This window comes from Urocampus carinirostris, chromosome 3 (assembly GCF_059441175.1).
Source record: "Urocampus carinirostris isolate Australia breed hairy pipefish chromosome 3, RoL_Ucar_1.0, whole genome shotgun sequence".
Taxonomy (NCBI): Eukaryota; Metazoa; Chordata; class Actinopteri; order Syngnathiformes; family Syngnathidae; genus Urocampus; species Urocampus carinirostris.
Window position 1 is genome coordinate 49,461,580 of NC_142351.1, and position 27,996 is coordinate 49,489,575.

Here is a 27,996-nt window from a genome sequence, read left to right on the forward strand (position 1 = left end):
TCCAATTCGGACCGTCACAAAGCAGCGCGTGGTTCCGCTCCAGTGTCGCCTGCTTCATGCGTTTGCGCATGCGCAGTGAATGCTCGGGGCCGCAGGAGAGCAGAGCTGGTAAGCCAAAAATTTAATTTTAAAAATTGGTTTACAACCCAATAATAGCTAATTATACAGCTGTTTATCTACCCATATGCTATGTGATGCTATTAATATTACTGGTTTGGTGTCCATGTTTGCCGCTTGTGTTTTCCTCAAACGGTTGGACGTTTTAGCTTTAATAAGGGCACCAACACCCGCCAAGCTTTTAGCATAAATTTAAGAAATGGCACCATTGTAATGGCCGTAATTGATGTAGTCGTTGGAATATAGTAAGAACGGCTTTGTTTTTGCTAAACATGTTAAATATCTGTCATCGCTATTAGGTTTAAAATTTTGCATGGATAAAACCGGCACACGTCGCATTTTTTTATTTCCCCCCTTTTATGCATCAAGTCGTTTTGAGATTTTTGGTGTAAAGCTTTTAGCCTGTTAGTAACTCCACCTTTTTGACAAATAATTGTACACTGTTACGTAAATATTCACGTATTTTTGGGAGGTAATTAAATATCTATCTATGGCCAGTGTGTCATTGCTTAATTGTGGACCATTAATTACCGTCTTGGTTAATTTATTATCATATCTCTTAATTTAGGGATTTGAACACAATTTTATCAATGTGTTAATTACGGTGGGTTAAAGTTTCAATTATTCACGTCAAACTGAGCATTTGTCATTTTATGAATTTGAAACTTTTCTAAAACAACCTTAAAATTACTTTTATGCTTTTAGCTGCTTGAATTTTCACCTCATTTCTTATTTCAAATCATACAAAAATATTACTAAGGACATACTAAAAATACGATTCTACAAAAATCCTTCTAAAAAATGCCACGTTATTACTAGTAAGGAAATACCACAAACACACAAGTACAGTAATACTACAAAACTGAATATCAAGTTTAGTAGCCTGAAAACTCAAAAACAGGGGTCTAATATATTATTTTGCTTTAATTGTGAGTGTTTCAACTTGATTAAACTAATCTAATGAAAAAGCAAATATAATAAGAACTACAACATCAAATTTGTTTGAAAGGCACTTTTCTGGCTATAAATTGCAATTCAAAATGTTGTATGAAATTATTTATTGAGACAATTAAAAAATAGCTCCTTTTATACCCACCCCACAACCCAAAACACCAAATACACAGACCCACACATTAGTTTAAATACCCCAAAATATATTTTAAAATTAATAGTAATGAAAAATAAAATCTATATATGGCACAGATGAACGAACCAAGCGAGGAAAGGGATCTGAAGGAGGCTTATCCTCACTGATAGGGACGGCACAAGATGGCCTAAGGATTTTCATTCATTCGACCACACCCTAGCAATGAGCCCCCCAACCTCCTCACACGAGGAACAACTGAATTAAGAAATCAGCAAATCAGACCTAAGATAGCCCAAAACCATTTAGACATTTAAAAAAATAGTAAAAGCACCTCAAAATAGACTCTGAAACGCATGGTACATGTCTGCATGTATATCTATACATAAATTATAAGAATTGGATGGGTCTCTAGGAAAGGCAGTAGCTCAGGAGGTAGAGCGATCGTTTTAGGATTAAGGGATCCCAGTTCAAATCCCAGCTTGTCCGTGTTACATGTCGAAGTGTCCTTGGGTAAGACACTGAACCCCCAAATACCCCCAATAAGCAGGTTAGCGCCTTACATGGCTGTGCAGATCACGGCTGCTATTGGGAAATGTGAAGCACAATGTAAAGCGCTTTGGGAAGTCATTGACTTGAAAAGCGCTATAGAAATGCAGATCATTTCCTTGGATATTTTTTTTATAATTCAGTGAGGCCCGCCAATCAAAATCTTTGCCCGCCCTTGCTTTACAGGGTCAAACTCAAGTTTTCAGGGTAGGTTTAGTTTATGTTTTATCGGAAACATTTTGATTTGTTTTATTTTGGAGGTTCTACTGAGTAAGCATTGCTATACATATTAAAATGATCTTTTTTTCTGAGTTCTAAAAGTATCTGCCATGTACAATTTTGTATGTTAGTCCTTTTTAAAAAGGAAGCTTTTTTATTAACTCAAACACTGGCCAAATCAGGTTGATACTGCTTGCCCCAAATTGAAGTAGAACTGTCTCCAGTTGAACCAGACAATAAAGAGTTTAATGTAAGCATTAGTGCTTGTTGTGTTACAGCGCTCCAACGTAAAGCACAGGACCACCACCAAGTGCCAAGGTTAAAATGGAGGGTTTACCCAATGAGCCCGACAGTCAACCTGTGGCCCCGCTTGCTCTGCCTGCCCCTTCAAAAGGTGAAGCCATCCTCCTCTGTGGAGTGGATAGTGTGGCCAAACAGACCCAGCCTCAGACGCACGCTACCACAGCTCTGCTTATACCAGGTGATGACATTTGTAATTGTACAACATAAAATGGACATCAAATCTACTTTGTACAGTTGTAATTTGGAAATGAAGTTAGGTTTTACAGTTCTCGGGTCCCTCAATACCTTAGTGTGTAATATTTGACCCCTAGATGAAAATCCGTGGTGGTATCGATAGTTACTCATACTTTTTGCTTGGAAATGTCATGATTGTTTAATAATTAAACCCATCCCCTCTTGGGTTAGTTTATAATTAAAATAAACACAAATACGTAAGGCACTAAAATGTCTTTTTTTAAAAAAAAAAAAACTACATTGCAAATTTACACACGGGGCGGCAGTAGCTCAGGAGGTAGAGCGCCCGTCTTGGGATCAGGGGATCCCAGTTCGAATCCCGGCTTGTCCGTGTTACATGTCGAAGTGTCCTTGGGTAAGACACTGAACCCCTAATACCCCCAATAAGCAGGTTAGCGTCTTACATGGCTGCAATACAAGGCCGCTATTGGGAAATGTGAAGCACACTGTAAAGCGCTTTGGGAAGTCATTGACTTGAAAAGCGCTATATAAATGCCGATCATTTCATTTCACATAGAAATATTTCTACTACAACTGTTTCAGAACAAAAGTCAAAAGAGTCAGACCAAAAAGCAGCTTTGCAACAAAAATATGAATACTGTATAACAATTATAAATCAGAGAACTAAAATACCTTCCATTGCACAATATTTTGAAAATAAAGTCAGTGATACAAATAAAGTGTCTATTGTCTCTCACTGGTTCCGTTACCATTGTGGCAACGGATTCAAAGCTTTTTGCTCAGGAACAGTAACATGTTCACATTTGGGTTGGAGATCATGCTCTCTGCAGTGTGAGCTTTTTTATGTATATTTGTTGTGTTATCACAGCAGCAGAGCACTTTACTATATAAATTACTCTTGGCATTGTCATTGTCTGCTGCGTGTACTGTTTGCCTCTGTCATTTTTTGATTCTGGTAGAGTAGCATAATTAGATTTGGCCCTCTCTTCTGCCTTGCAGGCAGGTTGCAAAAGCAGGCTAGGTAGGGAGAGGTGCTAAGAGTGTGCCTTTAAGTTAAACACACAGGCATAAACTTAAGAGTGGCCGAGGGCACAGGGTGAGACAGAGAAGGGCTGCCTTATCTACCTAAAAAAGTGCTGCTTTAAGGAAATTGGTGAAAGAGAAAAGTATCATCCCAAGGACAACAGTATCTGTCCAATCCAAGTACTTGCTCAGTATTATTGGTCTTGATATTTGGATCTATCCGCCCAACCCTACCTTTTACTAACCTTAGCTACATGGGCCTTTGTGCCCGATGCACCACACTGCAAAGACATGCGCAGAGAAAAAGGACATTAATTGTTTCAAAATTATTTTGACATAAATATGTAATTCAACATGATTGTAACAGTTTAATCACTGTTTTCTCCACCACAGTACTATCATTTGGAGCAGGGAGGCCTAATTGCCTCTGATGCAAAACAGTTATTGTATTATTATTTTACAGCTCCAGCTACTGGCCATCCAAAAGTAGAGCTGACACCAACTTTGGCAGTAAGTCATCCAGGTAAATCAGGCAGGACTTCTGAGACAGTCAAGTCCACCTTGACAGCACAGGTGGCAGGCTCTTGTAGCATCGTCCACGTCCTTGAATGGAAGGAAGGAATGGCGATCCTGCCCGGTAGTAACCTCAAGGTGCGTTGAAAGGCTTTATGTTGTTCATGGGTGACAGCCTCTTTTGTATTGTTAAATTAATTGAATACTTTATTTGGTTTGACAAGTAAGTTCAGCTAGTTAGTGAAGGTTGTGTAAATGCACAATTTGTGTAAAGCTTGTGTATGATGGCAATCTTTCAAGTAGTCAACCTATAATCTTTTGTACCAAAGGTAAGACATAAGACAATAGACGCAGTTGGAATTTAAAAGTCAGGCAGTAGTGGAGAATACAAGAGCTCTAAAAAAATGATTGACATTAATATTTTAGTGTTTTGAATGCACTTTGAAGGTAGGGGGTGTCGATTGAGCTGTCCTTAAAAAAGTTGAAGGTAGAATAATTTCTATATTAGGTATGTGTCAACAATGCCCAGCTGAGTTCAAAGAGCCTTTATGTATAGTTTTTTCCCACCGCTCTATCTACTCTTATTGTTGCAAAGCTGTTCGGGCCATGGAGTGGGGGTGGGGGGGGGGGTATGGGGGGAAAGTGACTTTTGCCCTTCACGGCAGTTTTTGTTTATTGTTTCATGAAAGTAACAAAACGGCTGTTTCGATTACAGTTCCAATGCCGTTCCAAACTCCTGAAAAAGATTAAGATTAGTTTATTTGGGCGTGTCAAGAAAAGCACTGCGTCTGAGAAATGCACGTAATTGCACGTGCAACGTAAGGAACTTGACACAGACTGTAATTGTAACAAAAGGCTAAAGAGGAAAAAAGGTCCAAATTCTAGACAGCACTTTTAAGTGCAACTTATCCAGATTATAAAAATAACATTTACAAAATAATAAATTGCACAGCTACATTAAAATACATCAGAAAAAGACTAATCAAACTGAATTAATTTGTGTTCATGTGTTTTTTTGTGCATCTGTTTCTGTGGGATCTTAGTTCTGTGTCAGTGATGTAGGAGCTCTAAGTACATTGATCACTCCAGGAACCACCAGCACCAACAGTGAACCTGCAGTGGGGACTTCTGGTAGATTGATAAATGCAGAAAGGTCGCAACTTGATAAGCCAGGTAAACTGTTAAAGACAGGTAAACTGTTATAGTTTTGTCATTTGAACTAGATACACACAACACAATATTGGCTTTGCACCTCATTTCAGGGACGATGACACTCGTACGCTTATGTACTGTATTTTTATTTACTACAGTTGCCCAGCAGGATAAAGGCTAAAACATTTTCACTTTTGTTCTGGTTTTGCATAGTTTTCTGAAAAGGTTTGGGCATCCCTGATCATTTCCAATATTTTCCCTTATAAATCATTGGTTGTTTGAATCAGAAATTTCAATTAAGTATATCATATAGAGTAAAACACAGCAATATTTGCAACGTGAAATTAAATGTTTATGATTCAAAGTGTGCAGTCATTACTTGGGCAAAAGAAGATAGCTTACTATTAATGAAAATAAGTTGATTTGGTGCCATTTTTGTCCCCCGTCTCCCCAACCTTGTACGTTGGCTACATTTTCCTTTACTTGCTATTTTTGTCATGTATTTATTTTATTTATCAAGATATTTATCAAATTTAAGGAACCCTAGTTAGCTGTATTGTATTCTGAATTATTTAATGCATATTATGATGTTTAATGCTTTAAAAAAGACACAATTTATTACATTTTTTTCTGAGATGTTCTAATCTAATTTGATTAGATGGTTTATATATAGACCAAAAAATATATAAAAATATAATAAGTTTTGGATGTCCACATGTTTTACTCACAAACCCATACCATCACTGCTTTTTCTAAAAAGACCTAATCCTAATTTTAGTAATTTCTTCTTGTACTTTTGCTTCAATTGAATGTGCAAAATAATGCATTTTTTTAAAACCCCCAAAATGAAGATAAGTGGCGATATGAGAAAAAATGGATAGGCCTACACTATCCTTTCTCCCTTATTTATTGGCGGGGTATCGGATTAGAAACTATCAGTAAATAAAATCGATCAATACACCTACTGGCCCAGCCAACCTCCCTCCCGTGGCCCCATCCCTTTCGCATAATTTTGACTCGATGTGGCCCACGACCAGAGGTGCGTAGTAATGAGAGTAATGAGTTACATTTACTCCGTTACATTTACTTGAGTGCAGGGCCATAGCCCTGCAAACGCACGTAACCCGCTCTGTGCAGGACATTAAGTGCCCAAGAGGGCACCAAAAGAAATCAGGGTCGTGAAAAAAAAGTGTAAAGTGTTAAAAGTGTTAGTAATAATCTCTAATATAGTTAAATGAAACAAAAGCAGCGTAAAATAAATTTCCAGAGAAAAGGGGTGAATTTGCTTTGTGCCTTGGCCTATCTCCGGTCTCATGGTGTCCCCCTCCCCTCCGAGTGGTATCTTCGATTATGCCTCATTCGCAATTTAGTGAACACCTGCGCGAACATGGCCTCGAAATGGCAGCAAGAGTCTGGAGCGGAGAAAAGGGGAAAAAAAGAAACGAAAAGGGAAAAAAAAAGAAACGTGATGAAGCTCATGCGTCGCTTGCCGGTAGTCAATGTTAAAATGAAAAAGCTCATTATTGTACTGTATTTCCACACCCATTTGGCGCACTGTTTTAAAGTGCACATTCTCCTTGATTCAAATTTTTTTTTGTCGGCTCGTGTGGCGCACTGATTGTGGTTTAATCCAGCATTTATCACAAAGTAGAACACCAGAATACAACCCAACTGTAAAAAAAGACCAAACAATTTGGCAATCACATTTTTTAAACAAAGCCCTCAAACCCAGATATTGGATGGTCGTGTTGGGAAGATAGTGAAAAGTGTCACTAGGAGGCGTGCTTTCACTGTCAGTTTCATAAGGCATTTGTGCTGAGGGCACCCAAATGACTTGCAACTACCCTGCTTGAGTGAGTTTTGGGACATTTTGTGTTCCTGGGAGTATTTTTTAAATCAATATACTTTTTAATTGTACTTGAGTTGATTTGTAAAGAAGAAACAATAACCTTACTCCGCTACATTGAAGCCGTTACATAAACCCTCTCCACGTACCAAAAGTATGCACATTTCTTCGAGTCCTTTGCTTGTATTCTTCTCTCTGGTGTCCCCTGATTGAGAGCTGCTGTGTGTTCTAAGGCCCGCTCCTTTTAAAGGGGCAGCGTCACATGCCAAGCAGGTGGCTGTTTTAAAGCAAACCGGTGAATTTGCGATCGGCTATGGAGCTCAAAGGTAAAAAGGGGAAAAATAAATGCACAGAAATTAAACTCAAAACTGTAATAATGTGATTTTTTTTACTTTACCTTTTTAAAAGTTGCTTTTAATTTTTATAAATGCATGCTGTGTTTTATTGCACTCTTATTTGTGGCCAGATAAAGGGGGAATTATGTACCTTTGTTGTGTTTTTTTCCAATCCTCAAAATAAAAATGACATCAAAGATTGGATTTCAAAATTTCATTTATTTTCTTTTATCAAAACAATTAAGCATTCTGTCATTCATTAATCTAGGAACAAAGTTAAACTTGAGGCGGTGTCATACAATAGAGTGGTCACGTAATTCTCCACAGGATGTGCTGCATCCAACTCAGTCATTTTTATAGTACAGTATTCTTGTATGAATACATACAGAATGTGTTAAGTTCATTATAAGGCTTATATAAGACTTTTAATTTGTGTGACTCATGACAATCTTGTTTTTTGTTTTTAGTCCAATATGGCTCTTTCAACATTTTGGGTTGCCAACCTCTGGGCTAGATTGTTGTTTTGCCTGCAGAGTTTGTTAGAAAAGTACTGAAGTTTAAGATGTGCTACTTTTGCTTAATTTATTTCTTTGAATTATACTGTTATTATTTTATTGTTTTTTTTAAAGTACTTGGATTTTCTTTAATCATTTTATCTTTTTTTAAAAAAAATCAAATGTAATTTTTTTTGGATTGGATAGACGTTGATGATTTTGTGATCTGATTAAATGGTTGTTTCTAAATAAAACGATGAATAAGAACAGTACTCAGGACCTAAGTATTTTTTTTTCACCAAGTATTTTTTTACTTTTACCTAAGTAATTATTTGGATGACTACTTTTTATTTCTGGCTACTTTACCGACCTCTGCCCGCAACTGAAGAAGTTTGCCAACCCTTGCTATTCGGTCTAGATTGCAAATGTTTCATGGGACTTCATATCAAAAGAATTATATAATGACTTTGACATAGCTGAAGTGTCCCGTGCCTCACCACCAGTCATTCATTAGCGATGCCTGTACGAATAAATATTGTGAGGAATAATATTCTTTAGGGACATAGCTTAAGTACACACTGTTGTACAGACATATTGTTGATTCCCATTTGTCATTTATGTATACTGTAGAAAGAGAATCCCAGAATGAATTGGTCATTCCCCAATCACTTGAGAAGTGACAAGGATCACAACCTCACTGGAGTGTTTGAGCCTATACAAGTTGCATGAACAATTTAAAATGATATGTTCTTAATGCCCACACAGTTTCAGATTATTTTGAATCACCTTATGTTTGTGAAATATGACTCAAGCTAAAAAAACAAACATGTTTTGATCCAACTGCTTCCTTTTTTCTGCATAATTCATATAACATCATTGAGCATACCTGTATATGATGTACACTCTAAGGGAGAAGGGAAGTAAATAACCCTTGTATTCTAAAGTACATTGCCTCTGTGTATTTTTTAGATGCATCAACCACTGTGGTGTCAGTGAACAGTTGTGGTGCGGAGCAAGAAGGGTTACTGCCGATCAAACAAGAGGTACAAAAAGGACTGGGCCAGCAGAACTATGATCATAGAGCTCAGAGGATTTGCATAGAGGAGCTACGCAGAGAGCCTATGCCAGATAAGTACGTTGATGCACCGCCTACTCACTCATTCACTTACTAGCTCGCTCACTCACTCACTCACTCACTCACTCACTCACTCACTCACTCACTCACTCACTCACTCACTCACTCACTCACTCACTCACTCACTTCTTCCTTGGTCTTTAGGAGGACTGTTGGAGTAGAAAAGGTCCCAGCCGGCACAAGGGTTTCCTCTTTAAACGTTGATCAGCTGAAACCTATGAGGAAGAGGAAGAGAAAGGAATACCTCGGACCCTCTGACGACGACTCTGACATGGAGGGCTTGGTAGGAAATGTTCAAGTTATTCGCTTATCGAAAACCTTGATATTCTCTGCCTCTCATTGGGAAAATTCTTAAGGAGAAACAGAGGGAACTAATGTATTGCTGAATTGCGTTGTGGGAAGTTTTTCAGTTATTATTGTAAAGCAATCATTGAATTTTTTTTCCGTCTCTTATTGGTAACATTTTTTAAGAACTTACCTTAACTTGCATTTAGATACTTTTAAGGACTTACCCACATTTTTATCTGCAAAAAATGAGCTGCAGTGTTGCTAAAAGTTTCAGAGCTTTCTTATCCATGATGTTTTTTAGGATGACAAAATGGAAGATCTAAAAGCAGATGGAAGATGCTTCAGAGGAGGTGGGACTGATTAACATCTAACAGTTAATGTTTAGTTATGAAATGAAATGATCTGCATTTATATAGCGCTTTTCAAGTCAATGACTTCCCAGAGCGCTTTACAGTGTGCTTCACATTTCCCAATAGCGGCCTTGTATTGCAGCCATGTAAGACGCTAACCTGCGTATTGGGGGTTCAGTGTCTTACCCAAGGACACTTTGACATGTAACACGGACAAGCCGGGATTCGAACTGGAATCCCCTGATCCCAAGACGAGCGCTCTACCTCCTGAGCTACTGCCGCCCCAAGTTGTTGAAACCGTGCCTAGAAATGGTCATCTAGATTATTGACTGTTTAATTTGTTATCAATAACACAGCATGTTAAAGTAGTGGTTTACGCCAGAGAGGTTGTGGATTTGAATCTCTGCTCAGGCCTCTCTGTGCATTCCGTCTCGGTACTTTTGGGGTCATCAACTCCTGTGGTTGACTGTTCCTGAAGAACTGAGTTGAGGGAAGACAACCATATTTAGACATTTGTGTGTTGAGCTGACTTGTCGAGCCAAAAGTAGACAAATCTGCCTTATAGCTGGTATGAAGGTCACATGATTTGCACAGTAAAGCATTACCATATGCATCCCCAACCATGATGTCATGCTAGCACATAAGGCCCTCCAAAAACTTCCAATTAGTCCCTTAAGTACAGATTTCAGGTTTCATTAGTCTTCATTGTCCACCGCACTGAAAATTCCATCATTTGGCTACTTATGTTTGAAAGGGGGTGATATGAAGATGGAGCAGTGGACATGGACTCAATATTTAGCAGAAACAAAATCTATTGCTGCACCGGATTCGCTTTTCCAAGAGGTATTTTTTCTCACTACTTCATATTCATTTCTATATTTTTACCATGGGATATATTTATACAACATTTAATACCTTGAAATTCTTCCAATATTATAGGTTAAACGTAATGTCCTCATCATTACAATTGTAATTCACCTTACATTTTTGTCAGCCCTACTTTACGGTGGAACGTCATTTCAAGTTTTACTATATTTGAGCTTGAGCCAGGGCATTAAAAATGTGGTTACATTCTCTGTTGTTAGTGATGGGCCGTTATAAGGCAAATATTACTGTATATATTAGCTTCGCTCCCTTTGAATTGGCTTGCAATACCTATGCTTTTGATTTGGTTGTCTTTGTATTTTGATCGGCATAAAATATTTTCCCTTTTTTCCAGACTCAGAGAGCGGCAACAGTAAAAAATGGGTTCAAACAGGGGATGAAGCTGGAGGGCATTGACCCACAACATCCTTCTATGTACTTTGTTCTCACTGTTGCTGAGGTAAGACATGTTTTTTAATAAACACTTATCTTCATAGCCAATGTGCTAGTGTTAGTTTTTTTGAGGATATAGCACGCTTTTGACTCACGTCATCACACAGGTGTGTGGCTATCGTCTACGCCTCCATTTCGATGGCTATTCTGATTGCCATGACTTTTGGGTGAATGCCAATTCACCTGATGTACATCCTGCAGGCTGGTGCGAGAGCACAGGACACAAACTGCACACACCTAAAGGTCAGAAGTAGTGATGCTCTAAAGGCAATGAAATAACAGAATGTTATAACAGTCATTGTATTAGGCTTCTATTTAGATTAGAATTGATTTTACCTCAGGTTGTAAGGAGGAAGAGTTCACATGGACCAACTACCTAAAGATGACGAAAGCACAAGTGGCCCCAAAAGAGCTGTTTACCAGTCCTGGAAGGGTAAATTATTGTTCTAGTAGGGTCACACTACACATGGTTAGGGAAATGCCAGAATTAGCTTAAAAGCTTTTTATCTATTTTTCATAATCCCTATAAATTTTTTCCCGGACTATGAAAATCACAGATTGGCCAGAAATTTGAAAGTGCGCTTTATAACCCGGTACCCCTTATATATCGCACAGGATAAGATTGGAAATGCATGGGTGCGTTACGACACATGTTTTCACGGTTATAGGACAGCAATTTTGCAATAATGGATCAATTGAAAAACATTTGCGTCTTGAATCGAACCCGGGTCGCGGCGGTAAGACTACTTGACCATCAGTGGTACAGGTGACATACGAATATGCATTAGATTGTATGTCATTATCACACTATTTTACACTGCCAGGCACGAAAGATAAATAGTTCAGAAATTTTAAAAAAAATGTAGAGTCTGAATCGTCATCAACTGCACCAAACAGTTTGTTTTTCTTTTAGCATTTATTTATATCTTCCAGGAATACTTTCTGTTTTCTCCATTCTCCAAAATTCATTTCTCACACTGTAAGTAAAAATAGTGCGATGATGAGATGAAATGCAATGCCTTTTTTGATGTCATTTATACCAATAGTGGTCTAGTTTTTGGGTGTCAGCGTTCTCACCACTATGACCCAGGTTTGATACCCACTGCATACAATGATATGCGATTACGATCAGCAAAATTTTTGACTTATCAATCTTCGCACTAATATACTGTACAGTATACACTAAGTGTATAATACACTAAGTGTAAAAAATGCGCAAGGGGTATACACAAATAAATACAGTAGCCCGTACTGTAGTTTTCTAGTGCGCCTTATATAAGAAAATATAAGACAGATGACTATTTGGATTGCACTTTATAATCCAGTGCGCCCCAGGGTGCAGAAACAACGATACATAATATTGCACTTATGGATGAGGTTATTGATCTGCAAACAAAACTGTCAGGACATTTTGAATATACAGTATTTTATAATTCAACAAAAATATAAACACTTCCTCTGTTGGTGTTCACACAACTCTGATGCATATTGTTGGTATTGTAGCTACCAAATGAACCTCTGCATCAATAGGATGTAATTTTTGCAAAGCAGTTGTCTAGAAAAACCGTTGTGTCATTTACTCGATTTTCTGGTTGTTTTCTGTCATGTCTGTCATTTACTAGATTGACACAAAATTTGACTTTGAGATTGGAATGAAACTTGAGGCTGTTGATCGCATGAACCCTTCCCTCATCTGTGTCGCAACCATCACCGACTTGGTGGACGATCGCTTCCTGGTGCACTTTGACAATTGGGAGGACACGTACGACTACTGGTGAGCAATGTTCCCTCTAATTTTCCACGGGTCTGAGCGTTCACACAAAGTCGGTGAGCAACGCTTGAAACAACAGTGAGCAATAGCAATCCCAAGTGTGGCAACTAAGTTATTATCAAACATGTCCAAAACTTGACATCACGTTACTTTTTGCTGAGTTTCCGGCAATGCAAAAATATCTTCATTTTGAATAAATTGACTCATGTAATATTGCAAAGGTTGTACGGCCTACAAACGTCATTTGTTTTTACAACAATTCTTTCACAAGATTTCCATTTCTTTTTTTTCCTGGTATCTTTTGTCACATAATACTAACATTTTTGCACGATACACAACTGTATTTAATCACTTATTTTAGTGGAAGTACAATGTTGGCAACGAGATTGACTTGGTATAATTGGAAATTCTTTGAATGCAACACAAACTTTTTCTTGTTTTTCCCTGTTTTTTCCCATTTTTTTAAAATTCCTTTAAAAATATCTCATTGTGTTTATTTTTTCCTAGCTGTTGATTTTTTCTTTTTGTTCTCTATTTACTTTTTTCCTTTGTTTCTTTCTTTTCTTCTGTTTTTTCCTTCTTTTTTCTCTTCCTTTTGTTTCTTTTTTTTCTCAGCTTTTCACCACTTTTTCATTTTGGTATTTTTTTCTTTTTTGTTCTATTTCCCCCTTCCTTTAAGTCATTTTGTGGATAATTTTACATAATATTTGGTCATATAGGGATGAAAGAAGCAAAAACAACCTGAAGAGCCGTTTAGGACCCGAAAGAGCCAGTTCCTTTTATTGAGCCGTGCCGAAGAAGCCGGTTCTCGAAAAACTCTTCTGACTCAACTTCGTTCTACTTCGACCTTGACTTCAAAATACAGCATTTAGAACACAACGTCAGGGGAACCCTTGTATTTTTACCTTCATACACTGTAACTTTGACTTAATTCGCTTCTTAATTAGCAAGTATGAGCCCTGATTTTTGTGAGCTAGCTAGATTTTCTTGTGCGCGGAAAAGCTCTTGGTAGTGCGCAATTGCGCACACGTGCAGCTTAGAGGGAACATTGTGCTGGATAGATTTTCTTGTACGCTGAGAATGTGCGATTGCGCATGAGCGCAGCTTAGAGGGAACATTGCTGGTGAGCCTAAAAAACCTCCAATACTGTGTCCTACTTTTGGATCCACTTTTTCCTTTAACAGTTAAGATTAGGGATGCACCGAAATTTAGGGTCAAAACCGAAAACCAGAAATGTGAAACGCTTGGCGGAAAATGTAACACCGAAAATAAAAGAAGATGAAATACTTATTTCACGCTGGTTGGCTAAAAACAGTTACAATATAAAATTATAAAAACTTCAAGTCAGAAAACCAAGTGATACATAAGAAGTAAAACTGTTGAAAAGATCAAAACTGCAAATAAGACAAGCAAGTTCATTGGACTGGCTATATTAAAAAATAATTGTTTTTGGCTGCTACACTGCAGAGTTTCACACTCCCCCTTATAGGCATGTTTTTGGGGTGTTGCTTTCAATGATCATTATAGCGAATAATAACAAGAAAAAGGAAGGAGCGAACTGATGATAACGATCACGATGTGTAGTGCAACAAACGAGTCACACTTGCATCTTTGCCGAAGTAAAATGATAATAAAAATACATTAAACTATTGTGGTACATAGCATGTTACCAGTCAATCAATTTCAAAGACTGAACATCCCACACAAAGTCTGTGTTTATGAATTCCAATACCTTAACTGTTGTAAGCTAATGCTGTAGTGTAAGCGTGTAAACATTAACTTAAGTCCAACCAGCTGCTAACAAAAATCTATCTTGTTGCAAAAACAATGGGCACGTTCCCATTTTGACATCGTCCTCCATCTAATTCTTTCTCAAGTGCAAAAACTAAAAATAAAGAGCCGCGTTCGCCAAAGCACCCCAAACTGAAAGCCACCTTGGACATCACATCGTCACATCATCGTTGTTTTGTGAAGCCTTATTTTGTTTTTTTTCCTTTGGCCGAAACTGAAAAAGTACTTCTGGTCATTTATGCAGAAAGAAAATCGGGGCGGAAAATTTGGTGCATTGCCAGTAAAGATAGTTAACAGGGATCACTAAAACTCAAGAAGTTATTAACAGTAAACAGAGTGTAGTATTATATGACAGTACTGTTTTCATATAGTATTCATGATAGTTAATTATATTCTGTGTGCTTGCTCCAACCTTGCCTTTCAATCAGGCTTTCATTACTCCGGTTGTTAAGTCTGTTCTTACATATGCAGGTGTGATGCCACCAGTCCTTACATCCATCCTATTGGATGGTGCCAAGACAGAAATTTGCACTTAACACCACCACAAGGTTAGAATAAATATATATATATATATGTTAAATATTTTCTTTTATTCTTGTCATGTTCAGTGCCCCCCAAAAACATTTTGACATATTGCCATAGTTCAGGCTTCAAACGTATGGATATAAAACTCTGAGAAACAACATGTGGGACACAGTTGTAAAATAAAACCAAATGTATTCAAATGTATTTGATATTGTGTTAACAAATAAAAATTTGAAAAATAGTCATTAAAGGCGGGGGGAAATATTTTCCCCCTTTAAGTCAATACTTTAAGTCACTACAACCTCTTTGCGTTCCGACCACAGCCACTAGTCTTGGTTATATGTATAAGTTTTACACATCTTAAAACAGAAATATTTGTCCATTTTTCCTTACAAAACAGCTCAGTTTTTTTACGATTTTCATGGCCATCATTTGTGCAAATAATTTTTCAGATCTTTCCATAAATGCTCTATAGGATTGAGTCCTAACCTTTGGCTTAGCCATTCCAGCACCTTTATATTTTTAGTTTTAAACCATTCTGCTTTCTGCAGATTCTGCTTTATGTTTAGGGCCCCATTCTCAGATCTCCTGCAGACTCGTAAAAGATTTTATGGCACAATCGCCCTGTATTTGGCTCTATCCATGTTCCCAACCCAAGAGGATGATGCTGCCACCACCATGTTTGACAGTGGGTATGGTGATTTCAGGGTGATGTGCAGTTTACCTCTTATGCCAAATTCAGAACAAAAAGTTCAATTTTGATCTCATCTGACTAGATTTCCACATGTTATTTGTGTCTCCCATGTGGCTACTTGCAAACACCAAACGGGCCTTTTTGTGGTATTTTTTCAGAAAGAGTGTTCTTCTTGCAACACTTCCATTAAGGGAAGACATATGCAGAGTATGACTGGTAGTTGTCTTATGCACAGATTGTCCCACTGCAGCTGTGTATGCGTGTAGTTCATCCAATCTGATCGTGCATCTCTTGGTTTCTTCTCTTATTAGTTTACTCCTTTTGTGGGCTAGGTCTGGGTAGGTTTGCAGTGGTTTTAAATTCTCTTCATTTTGACGTTATTGCTTTCACAGTGCTCCGGGAGATGTGTAAATGTTGCTACATTTCATGCATCAAATAACTGCTTTAAACTTTTCCACACTTTATCCCGCACCTGCCTGGTGTGTTCCTTGGTTCTCATAATGCTGTCATTTCTCCTGTGTCTCCTTACACAGACCTCATCACAGAGCAGGTGCATAAAAACTGAGACTTAATGATAAAAAAGTGAACTCTGTCATTGATATACATCTGGAAACTTCATTTGGCTGAGCTGAGAGAACAGGGGGGCAATATTTTTGAAACATCTACTTTTCAGTTTTGTTGTTGTGAATATAATATAAAATGTTAAAATAAGTTTGTTCCACTTCACGATTCTGTCTCACATGTTGTTGATTCTTCGAAAGTATTTTTAGTTCTTTAGCTTTAAGTTTGAACCCTGAAATGTGGCACTATGTGGCACAAGAAGTTCTAGGAAGGGTCAATACATTTGCTTGGCACTGTATGTTATCTCTTTCCCTCATATATGAAGTGATTTGTTGTGTGCTGAGTTACCAAAATGCCATTTCATGTGTGAATAAAAATGTGTTGTTTTTTATTTTATTTTGTGCACTATTCATAAACGTGAGGTATACTTTTAAATGTTTTTTATGTCTGTTTTTATCACTAGTTCTACCATGCTTGGTTTGTGTTTTGTGCATTCCTGAGAGCAGTGGTAAACCAGCATCAAACAGGCAAACCAGTGACTCTTCAATAGGTTTTTTAATACATTATTACTAGAGTTGAGATGTTCGTTTATTTCTTTTTTTCAGATTACCCTGTCCAGGGAGAGTTTTCTTGGTCCCAGTATTTAAATGAGACATGTTCAAAGGCAGTTGCAGCTGGCTCATTCAAAATGGTGAGAAAATGTGATATTCAGGAAAGAAACCCCCACAATACACACATTTTGCTTACTGCTGTTTTTTTTTTACCAAGGGGCCGGTCACACAGCCGTTTGCGGCTGAATCATGGCTAAAATTTTGGGGGTTTTTTTTTGCCCGTGGTTGCCCGCGATGGAAAATGCGCAAAATTGGCCAACCTGCTGTTCATCGGTGGTATGCCCGCAAAACAGACGCCGGCGACTGTTCCGCGTCATTTCCGCGTCATTTTCTCGTGTGGACCACGGGTATAAAAGCTCCCGAGCCGGTGTTGTGCCCAAATCCGACTCCTACGAACACCCCCCCGCGTGAACGCGCATTCTGCTGCGATCGCTTTTGTTGGAAGCGTGCATTGACGTTGGTGACTTTTTCATCCGCGTTAACAAACGCATTTTGTAGAATACGATCGCACTTTATTGTTTAAATAAACGCGCTGTATAGACTAGGATCTCCCAATTGTTATAATTAGCTCGCTTTATTGTTTTAATAAGCGTTTTATATAGAATACGATCGCTTTTGTTGGAAGCGCAGCAGAATGCGCGTTCACGCGAGGGGGGGAGGATTTTATATACGGTGTGCATTACCGTTCGATTACGTTCACAACAAAAACAAAGACGGAATGGTTTAAGTTGTATTACATTCCCGACAAATGCAAGACGAAGTGGTTTTGGTTATATGTTCGCCATTAAATTCCCTAAAAGTGATATAAAAGTGAGATAAAACGAGGTAAAAGTGGTTGTAGTAGCGAGGGGGATGCAAATCTCGGCAGGGATGTATTTCTCGGCATAACACCGGGCTGTAGAAATCATAACCGCTCAAGGCACAGTCCAGTGAAGATCAAGATTTCAAGCTATGGCACCGAAGAAGCCAATATGTTATTATTGTAATAGTTTTTCATTTTTATTTTATTATCTTGTTATGAAATGAAAAGAAATGTCAAGAAATAAAAATGGATTAAGACGAGGTCATTACGCTGACGGGGATCCATGTTCACCCCCTTGACGTCTCGAGCACAACTGACGTGTGCTCGGCAAATCGCGGTGTAAATACGCGGAGAAAGGCGTTTGACCGTCACACGCGTAACACGCTAATTTCACGTAATAACACCGCGATACAGGCGCAGAACATGCTATTACCATGCTCCACCCACGATTACCCGCTGAAATTTCCCGTCCTACCCATGTGTAACCACGCCATGGCCGCGGCGAGAGCACGTCGTTCCGCGTCATTTCCGCGTCATTACCTCGTGTGCCGCCCGCGGTCAACACGTGCTCAAAGTTTTGAGCAGCTCAACTTTTTCGCACGGCCAACCGCGTGTGAATTTCCGACCGCGAGTAAAGCACTGCTGTATCTCGTCTATATGGCGGTCTCAAAGCGTCCATCAGCGCCCAACAGCGTCTGCTTCACGTCCATAAATTTCTGGCCGTGATTCAGCCTCGATACGCCCGTGAAAGGCTGTGTGCCCGCGCTCTAAAGAATTGAGCAGCGCAAAACTTTTTCGCGCTGCCACCTGCGCGCGAATTTCCGACCGCGTGTTAAGCACTGCTGTATCTCGTCTGTATGGCGATCTCAAAGCGTCCAATAGCGTCCGCCTCACAGGCAGAAATTTCTGGCCGTGATTCAGCCGCAAACGACTGTGTGGCCGGGCCCTAAGGAGCGTTAACCAGTCTATGGTGAACCATACCTCTCACGAAAAAAAACCCCCAACAATTCCATTTAACACAATTAAGTTGAGTGAAATATTGTCATAACAGATAATGCTTATTAGAGCACCCCCCTTGTTTAAAATGCACCTTTGGGCAGATATTTGTCATCCTTTCACTAATCCTAACACTAATAAAACCCAAATTCTAATTCATGGAGTTTTAGAAGGTAATTAAACAATATTTAATTCCGCGACTGCCTGGCAACTGGGATAGACTCCAGCACCCCCTTGACCCTAATGAGGTTAAGCGGTGCAAAAAATGATGGAATCTTTATTTAGAATTCAATTACTTTCCCTGCCATGCGTGTCCAATTGATCAGAAATTGGGTACAAAAATATCGTCATTGTGTTTTGATTCAATGTACTGATCTGTTCAAAAATGTCAATGTTTTCTCATTTTGACGGTAATTCAGTAAAAGTGTGAAGCTGATGGTAAACCATGCTATCACCTGTAAACTTGCAGCGCCCTGCCCATAATTTCCTTCCCCAAATGAAACTGGAAGCGGTGGACAAAAGGAGTCCTGGTCTCATCAGAGTGGCAACGGTTGAAGAAGTTGAAAGTCACCGTATCAAGGTTATTTTGTGTCTGTGTAAATGTGTGTTTCAGAGCTTTGTTCCAATACACCCTTTCCCTCTTTCTTACCACAGATCCACTATGATGGATGGAGTCATGTATATGATGAGTGGATGGACTCGGATCACCCCGACATACACCCAGCAGGCTGGTGTGAGGCCACTGGTCACCCGCTCAAACCCCCACCGCAGGAAACTAAAATACAGCAGACACATGGTAAAGTACATTTCATTAACAATTAAGGAAGGGGCTGCACCAAAATATAAATCAAAAGTATCATGCCAATCCTTAAGTTGCATATAATTATGCCTTCTAGTAGTTGTGAAAAATACTGTATTTTCAGAATTATAGGGAATTAATTAAAACCCTAAATTGGCCAGAAATTTGAAAGTGGTGTTTAAGATTGGAAATGCATTTATAGGTGTGCGTTACTAAACAAGGTTTATTTAAACAATAATTGATTAATCGATTATGGCCCATTTCGCAATATGTTTTATGCAACAGGATTTTAAACCAGGTCAGGTCAGGGTGCCAACACATTGACATCAGACTTCCAATGTTACAGATGACATATGAAATACATTAGATCTTATCTCGTTATCACACACATTTTCGAATTTTTATTCACGTTGTCAGAAACACGGATTTAATTTGTGCATTCAGGTTAAACAGTCTCTCCACTTTTTCACCTGTGTGTCAATATCGTTGCTAAAGACGGAAACAGAAAACAATAAATATATGCCAAAAGACTGTTTTAAGGGGGTGTGCTTTATATTGCAGGAAATATCGTAGTTCTGAAATCTTTTAAATCCAGATCTATTGGAGGAAAAAAGTCACGATCAAAATAAAGGTTAAAAACAGACTCAGTCATTGTTTGTACCACATGTCTGTGTATATGCATTTACTTAGGTCAGAGGGAACCTCCTGCTCTGGCCCCGTCCCAATACCCACCTTCTGTCCCTTGTAAGCCTGTTAGCCACACCAGAACTACTAAGTACAACTTCAATAACAGGTGACCTTGTTCTCTTGATACATTTGAAATGTTCTGCTATTCATGTTTATTTCTATTTAGAACAATATCATAATCAACATATGCTCTAAAACAGGAAGTGTCCAACTCCGGGTTGTGACGGCTCAGGTCATGTGACCGGTCGCTTCACGGCTCATCACTGTGTTTCGGGCTGCCCGTTAGCTGAGCGCAACCAAGGTAGGCTCAAAGTAGAGCTGTCGGACTCTGAAAGTAGGAAGAGCCTCATTTTTGGCCAGAGAACCAAGAAGTCACATTATCGTGGCAGGTAAAGGTCCATGTGCGTGAATTTGCGTGAATATCCGTCAACGTTTATTGTCATGATTTTTTTTTTTTACTTTATATTCTCCAGAATTGGACGTCCACCCAAATACAGGAAGAACAAGAAGAGGGAGTATCAGAGTATGTTTATAGCTTTGTGTTAGATAGATAGATAGATAGATAGATAGATACTTTATTTGGTAAACCATAGACTTTATTTCATAGGTCTTACATCGGGATTGTTCTTACATTTTATTTAACTAGACACTTTTTTCTTGGACAGTAACTATTTTATTCTTTGGTTGAAAATAAGTTTGAAAAAAAATATTTTATCACTCTTTTGAGTTACATGACACTACTATGCATTTAATGTGATTGTGAACTGTTAGAATAGCGTCAATTGGATATCTGTAGAACACGTGTCAAACTCATGGCTCGTTGTGGAAATGTGACCCGCCACATCATAAATGTGGCCAGCGCAACGATGCTGATAGAAGCACAAGAGAAAAATGTGTCAAACAATGACTTGCAGTTTTAATTATGTCCACTGGATGTTTCCAAAGCCAGGCGTCACTCGCAAAGCACCCACTGTTGCTGTATATTCCGACTACGATTAATCAACCAGAGAACACTGCTTTCTCATCCCAATGTTGTTTTACTTAAAATACGCACATTTTAAGGCAATACGGAAAATACAACATTTAAAAAAACAGCACCTGCAGAAGATTAAAGAAGCTTTATATGTTTTCTAGATATAAAAGCTAACAGCCAAAAACAAACCTTCGGGTTAACATTTAAATAAAAAATAAAAATGCAAAAAGACTTAACTCATTAAAGAAACCATTTAAATTAGTGCTTTTATTCTATTTCTGTCATTTTCCAGTAAATTAAACTGCCCAGGAAATAAATTAAATTCTTGTCTTGCTCTTCTTTACAAATGCACAATCGATAAACACTACAAGAGATAAAATCTCAGTGCAGGAAAATATTTTTTGAGGGGAACAAAAACTTCAGTAATTGCTTTAAAATCAAATCCTACTTTCCTAAATTATATTTTGATCATGAGCCCCTGAAAAGACTCTCAACACTCCAGCTAAGGCTGACTTTTTGTGCCAGAAGTTCATTAGACCCCGTGAGAATGTTTTTTCTGCCACGCAGCCCCCGGATTTAATGAGTTTGACACCTCTGCTGTAGAAGAAGCACTGTATTTTCAGGAAATAATATTAGCACATGTTTTATCTTTTTGGTCATCAGATGTGTCATCCGAGAGTGTTTATCCATCATTGTTTGTGTCGTCTCTGAACGGTCAATCAGACCGCACTCTGTCTCTGTGCTGGGAGCAACACTGCAAACTGCTTCCTGGCGTTCTGGGCATTCCCGGGAGTCAAGTGGCTGCTTGGAGTGTGGACGAGGTGAGATGATGGTGTTTATTTTCTTGTCTCTATCAATACTCGGATACAGTCAACTCGTGTTTGGGTTTCTTCTACTCTAGGTCTTTAACTTTGTGCACAATCTTATTGGCTGTGAGAACCAAGCCCGTCTCTTTAAGGAAGAGGTATGATGCCAACATGTGTATGACTGAATTACAGTGAAGTCAAACCTCTAAATTGAACTGTCCTGAAGGTCATGCTATAACTTACTGCTTACGCTTTTAGCCATGTATGTCCATAAACAAATGCATAGATGCCTCTATTTACTTCAGTTCTATTTATCTGAACATTTCACACCTGCAGGGCAGAGCCCTAGAACACGAACCACAGGTTCCAGTATTATAATCGGCTAATGACAAAATAAATGATATACCTAAGTTTCTGCACTATAAAGGCGCACCCCCAAAATCAGCTGCTTTGGATATTTTTTTTTTCATGCATAAGGGGCACCAGACTATAAGTCACACAGGAGTTGAACTACAGAAAAGATTAGGCATGCACTAAAAAAAAAAACAAGTACCATATTTGTGCAGTGATTAAGAAGTCGAAATGTATTGCTAATCACAGGCCATAAATAAGTTGCAACAGGCGAGTGCAAAATCCTGCATGATGTTATTATTGGGTTGGGCCGCGAGAGTATTGTCAGACATTAAACCGGTCCATTGGACAGAAAATGTTGGGAACCACTAAAATACAGTATTGTATCGCCTTCCTGCAAAATCTTATTGAAGCGCATGAGATTTTGAACTGGATGAAGAGAAAGACATTGTGGGAAGTAAGTTGTTTATCCTGAAACATAAATTGATACATAAACGCAAGGTCGCACATGTTTAACAACATTTGTCACTTAAAAGGCTTATTTTGAGCTAGGAAAAATTGAAACAAAAGGTTATTACGATTTTTAATAGGTTTTTGTTTTCTCATGTATCCAACTTTTGTATCTGGTATTGTGACTAAAAATAGTGTAATAATGAGATAAGCCCTATTACCTTTCCTACGTAATCTAGGTCCGTAGTGGACTGGTGGTTAGGATTTGTTGCTCTTATTGTCATTATCCAGGTTCAATCCCTGTTGCTAACATTGTTATGCAACTGTGGCCTGCGAAAAATATCAACTGATATGATAATACACGTTATGCATTTTCATTTTTTTCTGTACATAAGGCACAGCAGGTTATAAGGCACATGCTCAAATTTCAGACCAATTTGGTGGTTTTGGATTCCCCTAGTATTCCGAAAAATACGGTACTTTAATTAATTGTGTTTAAGAATATCATGAATAAAATTTAAAGGACATATAACATGAAACTATCGTACTCAAGCTATAGCGGTACCGTTTTGGAAAAACATCGGATTCCGATTTTTCATATTTGGCGATTTTCGATTTCAAAAGAAACGTGTATTTTTGTGCTAGTTTTGTTTTTGGCATACATCACTGATGATGCGTCCCAGTTGCATCCAGGTGATGTTTCTTTCAAATTACAAGCTGGCAAAGCTACTGACTGCTAGAACCAATAACTGATTGGTCGTCTACTGGAGAGACAGTTGACTGACCAGAAAGATGACACCCGAGACAGGTTGGGTTAGCACCCCAGCCTGTATCTTTCGTGAGAAGGAACCCCAACAAACTACGAATAGCCCTAAAGAGAAATAACCCTACAAGATCCAGAGAGGGAGGGAGGATGAGATCTCCAATCGGATGGACTAAAGGTTAATGACCCCTGCAAACGAACAGATGACTTTTAGGACATGTATCTGCGGCAAGAGATTAAAAAACAACCACGGTTGAAAAATCCATCGGGCCAAAATGAAATGTTTGGAGCAGTAGAGCAAGGTACAATGCATAGGTCCTGGAGCTGGTAAGACGCAGGAGAAGACTTGACAGGACACAAGTCACAGATCCTAGTCCCTCCACATGCCAGAGTGTCCCAACCCCACCAAAGTAGTTCCACAGAAGCGGATTAAAGTACCTCTAGCAAACAGATGGAGCGAGTGGTGGCAGTTTGACGAGGACATTTCCCAAATTATCCAAGACAGCAGACTCCAAGGATGACCACCATAATTGCCAGCTACGACTCAAAGACATTCCGCTGGGATTGAGAAAGGTGACACCAAGACCACCCCCTTGTTGTTGTCAAAGTCAATTTTATTTGTCAATTTCTCAAATGTACTTGACATACAAGAAACTGAAATTCTGTTTCCCATTCGTTCATGCGCAGACAAGTGACAACAATGAAGTGCAAATGCACGGAACAGTCCTTACTTTAAATAATAATCAATAAAAGCTCGAGTGTCTTTCAGCTAATACTGAAGTAAAAAGACCATGAACTGCAGCTACGTCAACTGCGCTATGAGCTCCTAACCCTCAAGAAACATTTCAAGAGAGCTATTGAGGAAGAGAAGCAACTGTTGGCAGAACTGCTTAACATACTGCAGACAGCTCATACAGCTGACAACTCTACAAAGTGCAGAGTGGCACAGGAGATGGGAAAGAGAAAAAATCAAGGAAGCGGACGGCCTTCATTCCCAATCCCCTCCGTTTTGCTAAGCATTTGCTTCGGGACAAGCAAAGTGGCCGGCTCGAGTGCTCAGGAGAAGAGGTGAACCACTTTCTCAAGAACAGAATGACCGATGCACTGAGGGAAGAAGAGAAAGCCATCAACAAAGCTCTCATCGCCCCTGCCCCACCTACAGTGGAGTTCAAGGTGTTGGAGCCAATCGTGAAGGAGGTTGAAAAAGTCATCAAAGCATCTGCACCAGGCCCCAGTGGTGTACCCTACCTTATCTACTAGCACTGCCCAGAGCTTCTCCGACACCTGTGAAAGATTTTGAAAGTGATCTGGCAAACAAGGAGAGTGGCCAACCAGTGGAGATGTACTGAGGGAGTTTGGATTCTCAAGGAGGACGACTCAAAATATATCAACCAGTTTCTGACAATTTGACTATTAAGTCTAGAACGGAAGACGTATCTTGCATCGTTTCCTGAAGACTGACCGAGTTTCTTCTCAAGAACAACTACATCGACACTTCTGTCCAGAAAAGTGGGATTCCTGGAGCTCCTGGCTGCCTAGAGCACTCTAGTGTAGTCACACAGCTCATCAGAGAGGCCCACGAGAACAGAGGTGACCTTGCTTTGTTGTGGTAGGAACTGACTAACGCCTACTGGTCCATTCCACACAAACTAGTTGAACTTGCACTACACCTCCACCACATCCCCAACAAGGTCAAGCACCTGATACTGGATTATTGAGCCAATTTCATACTCAGGTACACTTTTGGGTCGGTAACATCAGACTGGCATCACCTTGGAAAAGGCATTTCAACGGGTTCTACCATCTCCGTTACCATTTTTGCTTTGGCAATGAACATTGTAGTCAAAGCTGGAGAGGTGGAATGCAGAGGGGCATTATCCAGATCCAGTATGGTCCAGCCTTCCATAAGAGCATTCATGACCTTACTATCACCACAAAATCTGTCCCGCAGAGCAGCTGCACCCTGCAGGGTTTAGAGAGATTCATCACATGGGTGAGGATCCATGGTCCTGAAGAGGGGGAAGCTGATGGATTAGATCAGGTTTTCATTCTCTGCAACCGCAATCCCGACAATTTCACAACAACCAATTAAGAGCCTTAGGAAACTCTTTGTCTTAACTCTAAGATACTCTGCTGCCATCCAGGAGTCTGGTGAACAAGTGTGTATGTGGCTCACCTAGGTGGAAAAGTCTGGCCTGCCTGGTAGATTTAAAGCCTGGAACTACCAGCACTCTATTCTACCCAGTCTTGTGGCCTCTCTTGGTCTATGCAGCCCCCTTATCAACTGTGGAGTTGCTCGCAAGGAAGATCAGTGGCTTTCTTCTGAAGTCGTTTGAGACTTTCCCGCAGCCTCACCAGCGCTTCCCTGTACGGGACAAGCAACACTGTCCAGCTACCTTTCAGTTGGCTTACTGAGGAGTTCAGGGTGGCTTGTGCTAGAGAGGATCTGCAGTATAGGGATTCCAAGGACAAGAATGTGTCATCATCTGGGGTTGAAGTGAGAACCAGAAGGAAGTGGAGAGCCGAGAAGGAAGTGGAGGTGGCATAGTCATACTTGCCGCAGAAAACACTGGTTTGGGTCGTGGCATCGAATAGAGCAGGCCTAAGCTTTGTTCCAAAGAGAGCCAGGCCCAGGAACGGAGAGACATCATCTTCTCCAGGAAGAGGTTTGTCCATGTGTGGAGTAAGATCAGATGAGCAGGGCAGTTGGACTCTGGAAGCAGGGGGCATGGACAAGGTGGAAGAATACTTTACAGCGCAGTGACCTGGTCAAACTTCATGCAGCCAGACGTCCATCGTGTCCAGTTTCTTTGAGGCATGATGGATCTTGGATGGGTCACCTGGGCGAGAGTGTCTGTTTTTGTGAGACCCGAAACACTCAATGAACCCAGGATGCATCACTGAGGATGCGTTCCAGTTGCATCCAGGAGATGTTTCTTCCAAGTTGGGGAGAACTTAAACATATCGTCAAACTTACCTCGAGATGATATTATTACCGACTGAGAGGATACCACTGTAACAAAACTACCATAGATTTACAATAAAAACAGAAATGTGGTTAAACAAATGGTCTTTATGGTCATCATTCAAAAGTATAACTTAACTGGAGGGCTTCTCTTTTAAGTGTAAGAAAGCCAGAGCTTAACTTCGGGTATCTGCGACTTCTGCATGGTTTCTGTGATGATTAAAATACAAGAGTCACAAATGTAGCTGTTTTCCAGAACTAGTAGCTGCAAGTCATCCGTTTCATGAGTAATGGATCTGTCGTTGGTGACTAGCCTCGTTCGGCAGTGGTGGCTTCAGAGTTGTTTGGCTAGCTGTTAGCTTTCCCTTCCGACGCCGCCTCATTCAATACCCGGACGTGATAACAATCAACCTGCTGGTGATTAGCGTTTCTTTGCGCTCTTCTTACTTTCATCAGAGTCCGATTTAATTGATGAATTTCTTTTCAGTATAACGATCCGCTAAAACTACGAGCTGTCGCGTTTGTTTTGGTGGCCATTTGTGAAGGGCTTTTTGACAGGCTGGTGTAAGCTGTCAGTCAATCACAGTCGCGCACACATGTCTTGCAAACTTTGCCCCGCCTTTATTGACTAGTGCCATTCAAACTTGACTCTTATTGGCCAGCTCTGTTAAAACCCCAACTGATACATTTCTTGTTGGCCAAACACTCCATCACTTGATTAACAAAGTGGAACTACAAATCATGGAAAAAAACGCATTGTCTTGCGATTACACTATTGCAGTACGTCAGTGATATTGATTAGATTTTGGTTCCTCGTGCAACCCTAACTAGAAAACTCATTGACAGATAAGTCTTTCAGAAAAAAACTACTAAGTGTGATATAAAAACCCACTGGCGCAGACCTGAACACTGGGCCTCGAGGGCCGCATGTCCTGCATGATTTTCGAAGTTTATCTTCTTCAACTCAGGTGATACAAATGATCAGCTCATTAGCATGCTGGCAGGAGCTTGGAATCACCTTTATTGGAGCAGACACCTCAAAAACCAGCGGCCCTCAAAGGCCAGAGTTCCCAGGTCTGCGCTAGCACAAATTGTTGAATGGATTACGTTTGTCAAGTCGTCTAAACTAATCATTTGAACGACAGATGATTGACGGCGAGGCTTTCCTTCTACTGACTCAGGCCGACATTGTGAAGATCATGAGCATCAAACTTGGGCCTGCCCTCAAGATCTTCAACGCCATCCTCATGTTCAAGAGCACAGACGAGTCTCTAAAATGACCTAATGTCCTCCCTCAGTGTTGAGGTTTGGTTGTCGGTTGAATCATTGCGTGCCAAATTCACTGATCAAGGAAAGACCTCTTGCCTGAGCCCTCTTTTTGTATTTTGTGTCCTGTGCCCATAACGATGTGTGGGGTAGCTGTTAAAAAAGTGTAATGGCAAAGTTGAAAATATAAATGTGACAGACTTTTATGGGATAGCAGGGTGAGTGACAATATATTGCAACGTTTTAGTCCAAGGCAGTTTAAGTC

General features: G+C 39.6%; 1 protein-coding gene across 3 annotated transcripts; it reads left to right on the plus strand.

Annotated features, from left to right (window-relative positions):
• The first annotated feature begins 34 nt into the window (after nt 1-34).
• On the plus strand, nt 35-27,834 carry l3mbtl1 (L3MBTL histone methyl-lysine binding protein 1). Of its 3 annotated transcripts, XM_088332212.1 has the most exons (23): nt 35-108; nt 2,248-2,450; nt 3,954-4,141; nt 5,047-5,176; nt 8,800-8,962; nt 9,110-9,248; nt 9,555-9,603; nt 10,358-10,446; nt 10,823-10,927; nt 11,028-11,163; nt 11,262-11,353; nt 12,543-12,694; nt 14,954-15,030; nt 16,868-16,953; nt 19,141-19,251; nt 19,326-19,467; nt 20,161-20,263; nt 20,358-20,546; nt 20,631-20,680; nt 21,794-21,951; nt 22,032-22,094; nt 27,434-27,539; nt 27,611-27,834. In XM_088332212.1, exons 2-23 carry the CDS (start codon nt 2,294-2,296, stop codon nt 27,616-27,618), a joined length of 2,493 nt encoding a protein of 830 aa, XP_088188338.1. In that variant the 5' UTR covers nt 35-108; nt 2,248-2,293; the 3' UTR covers nt 27,619-27,834. The 3 variants fall into 3 exon arrangements, with proteins under 3 accessions (XP_088188338.1, XP_088188337.1, XP_088188339.1); XM_088332211.1 differs by lacking the exon at nt 27,434-27,539; XM_088332213.1 differs by lacking the exons at nt 3,954-4,141; nt 5,047-5,176; nt 27,434-27,539.
• Nucleotides 27,835-27,996: the final 162 nt, after the last annotated feature.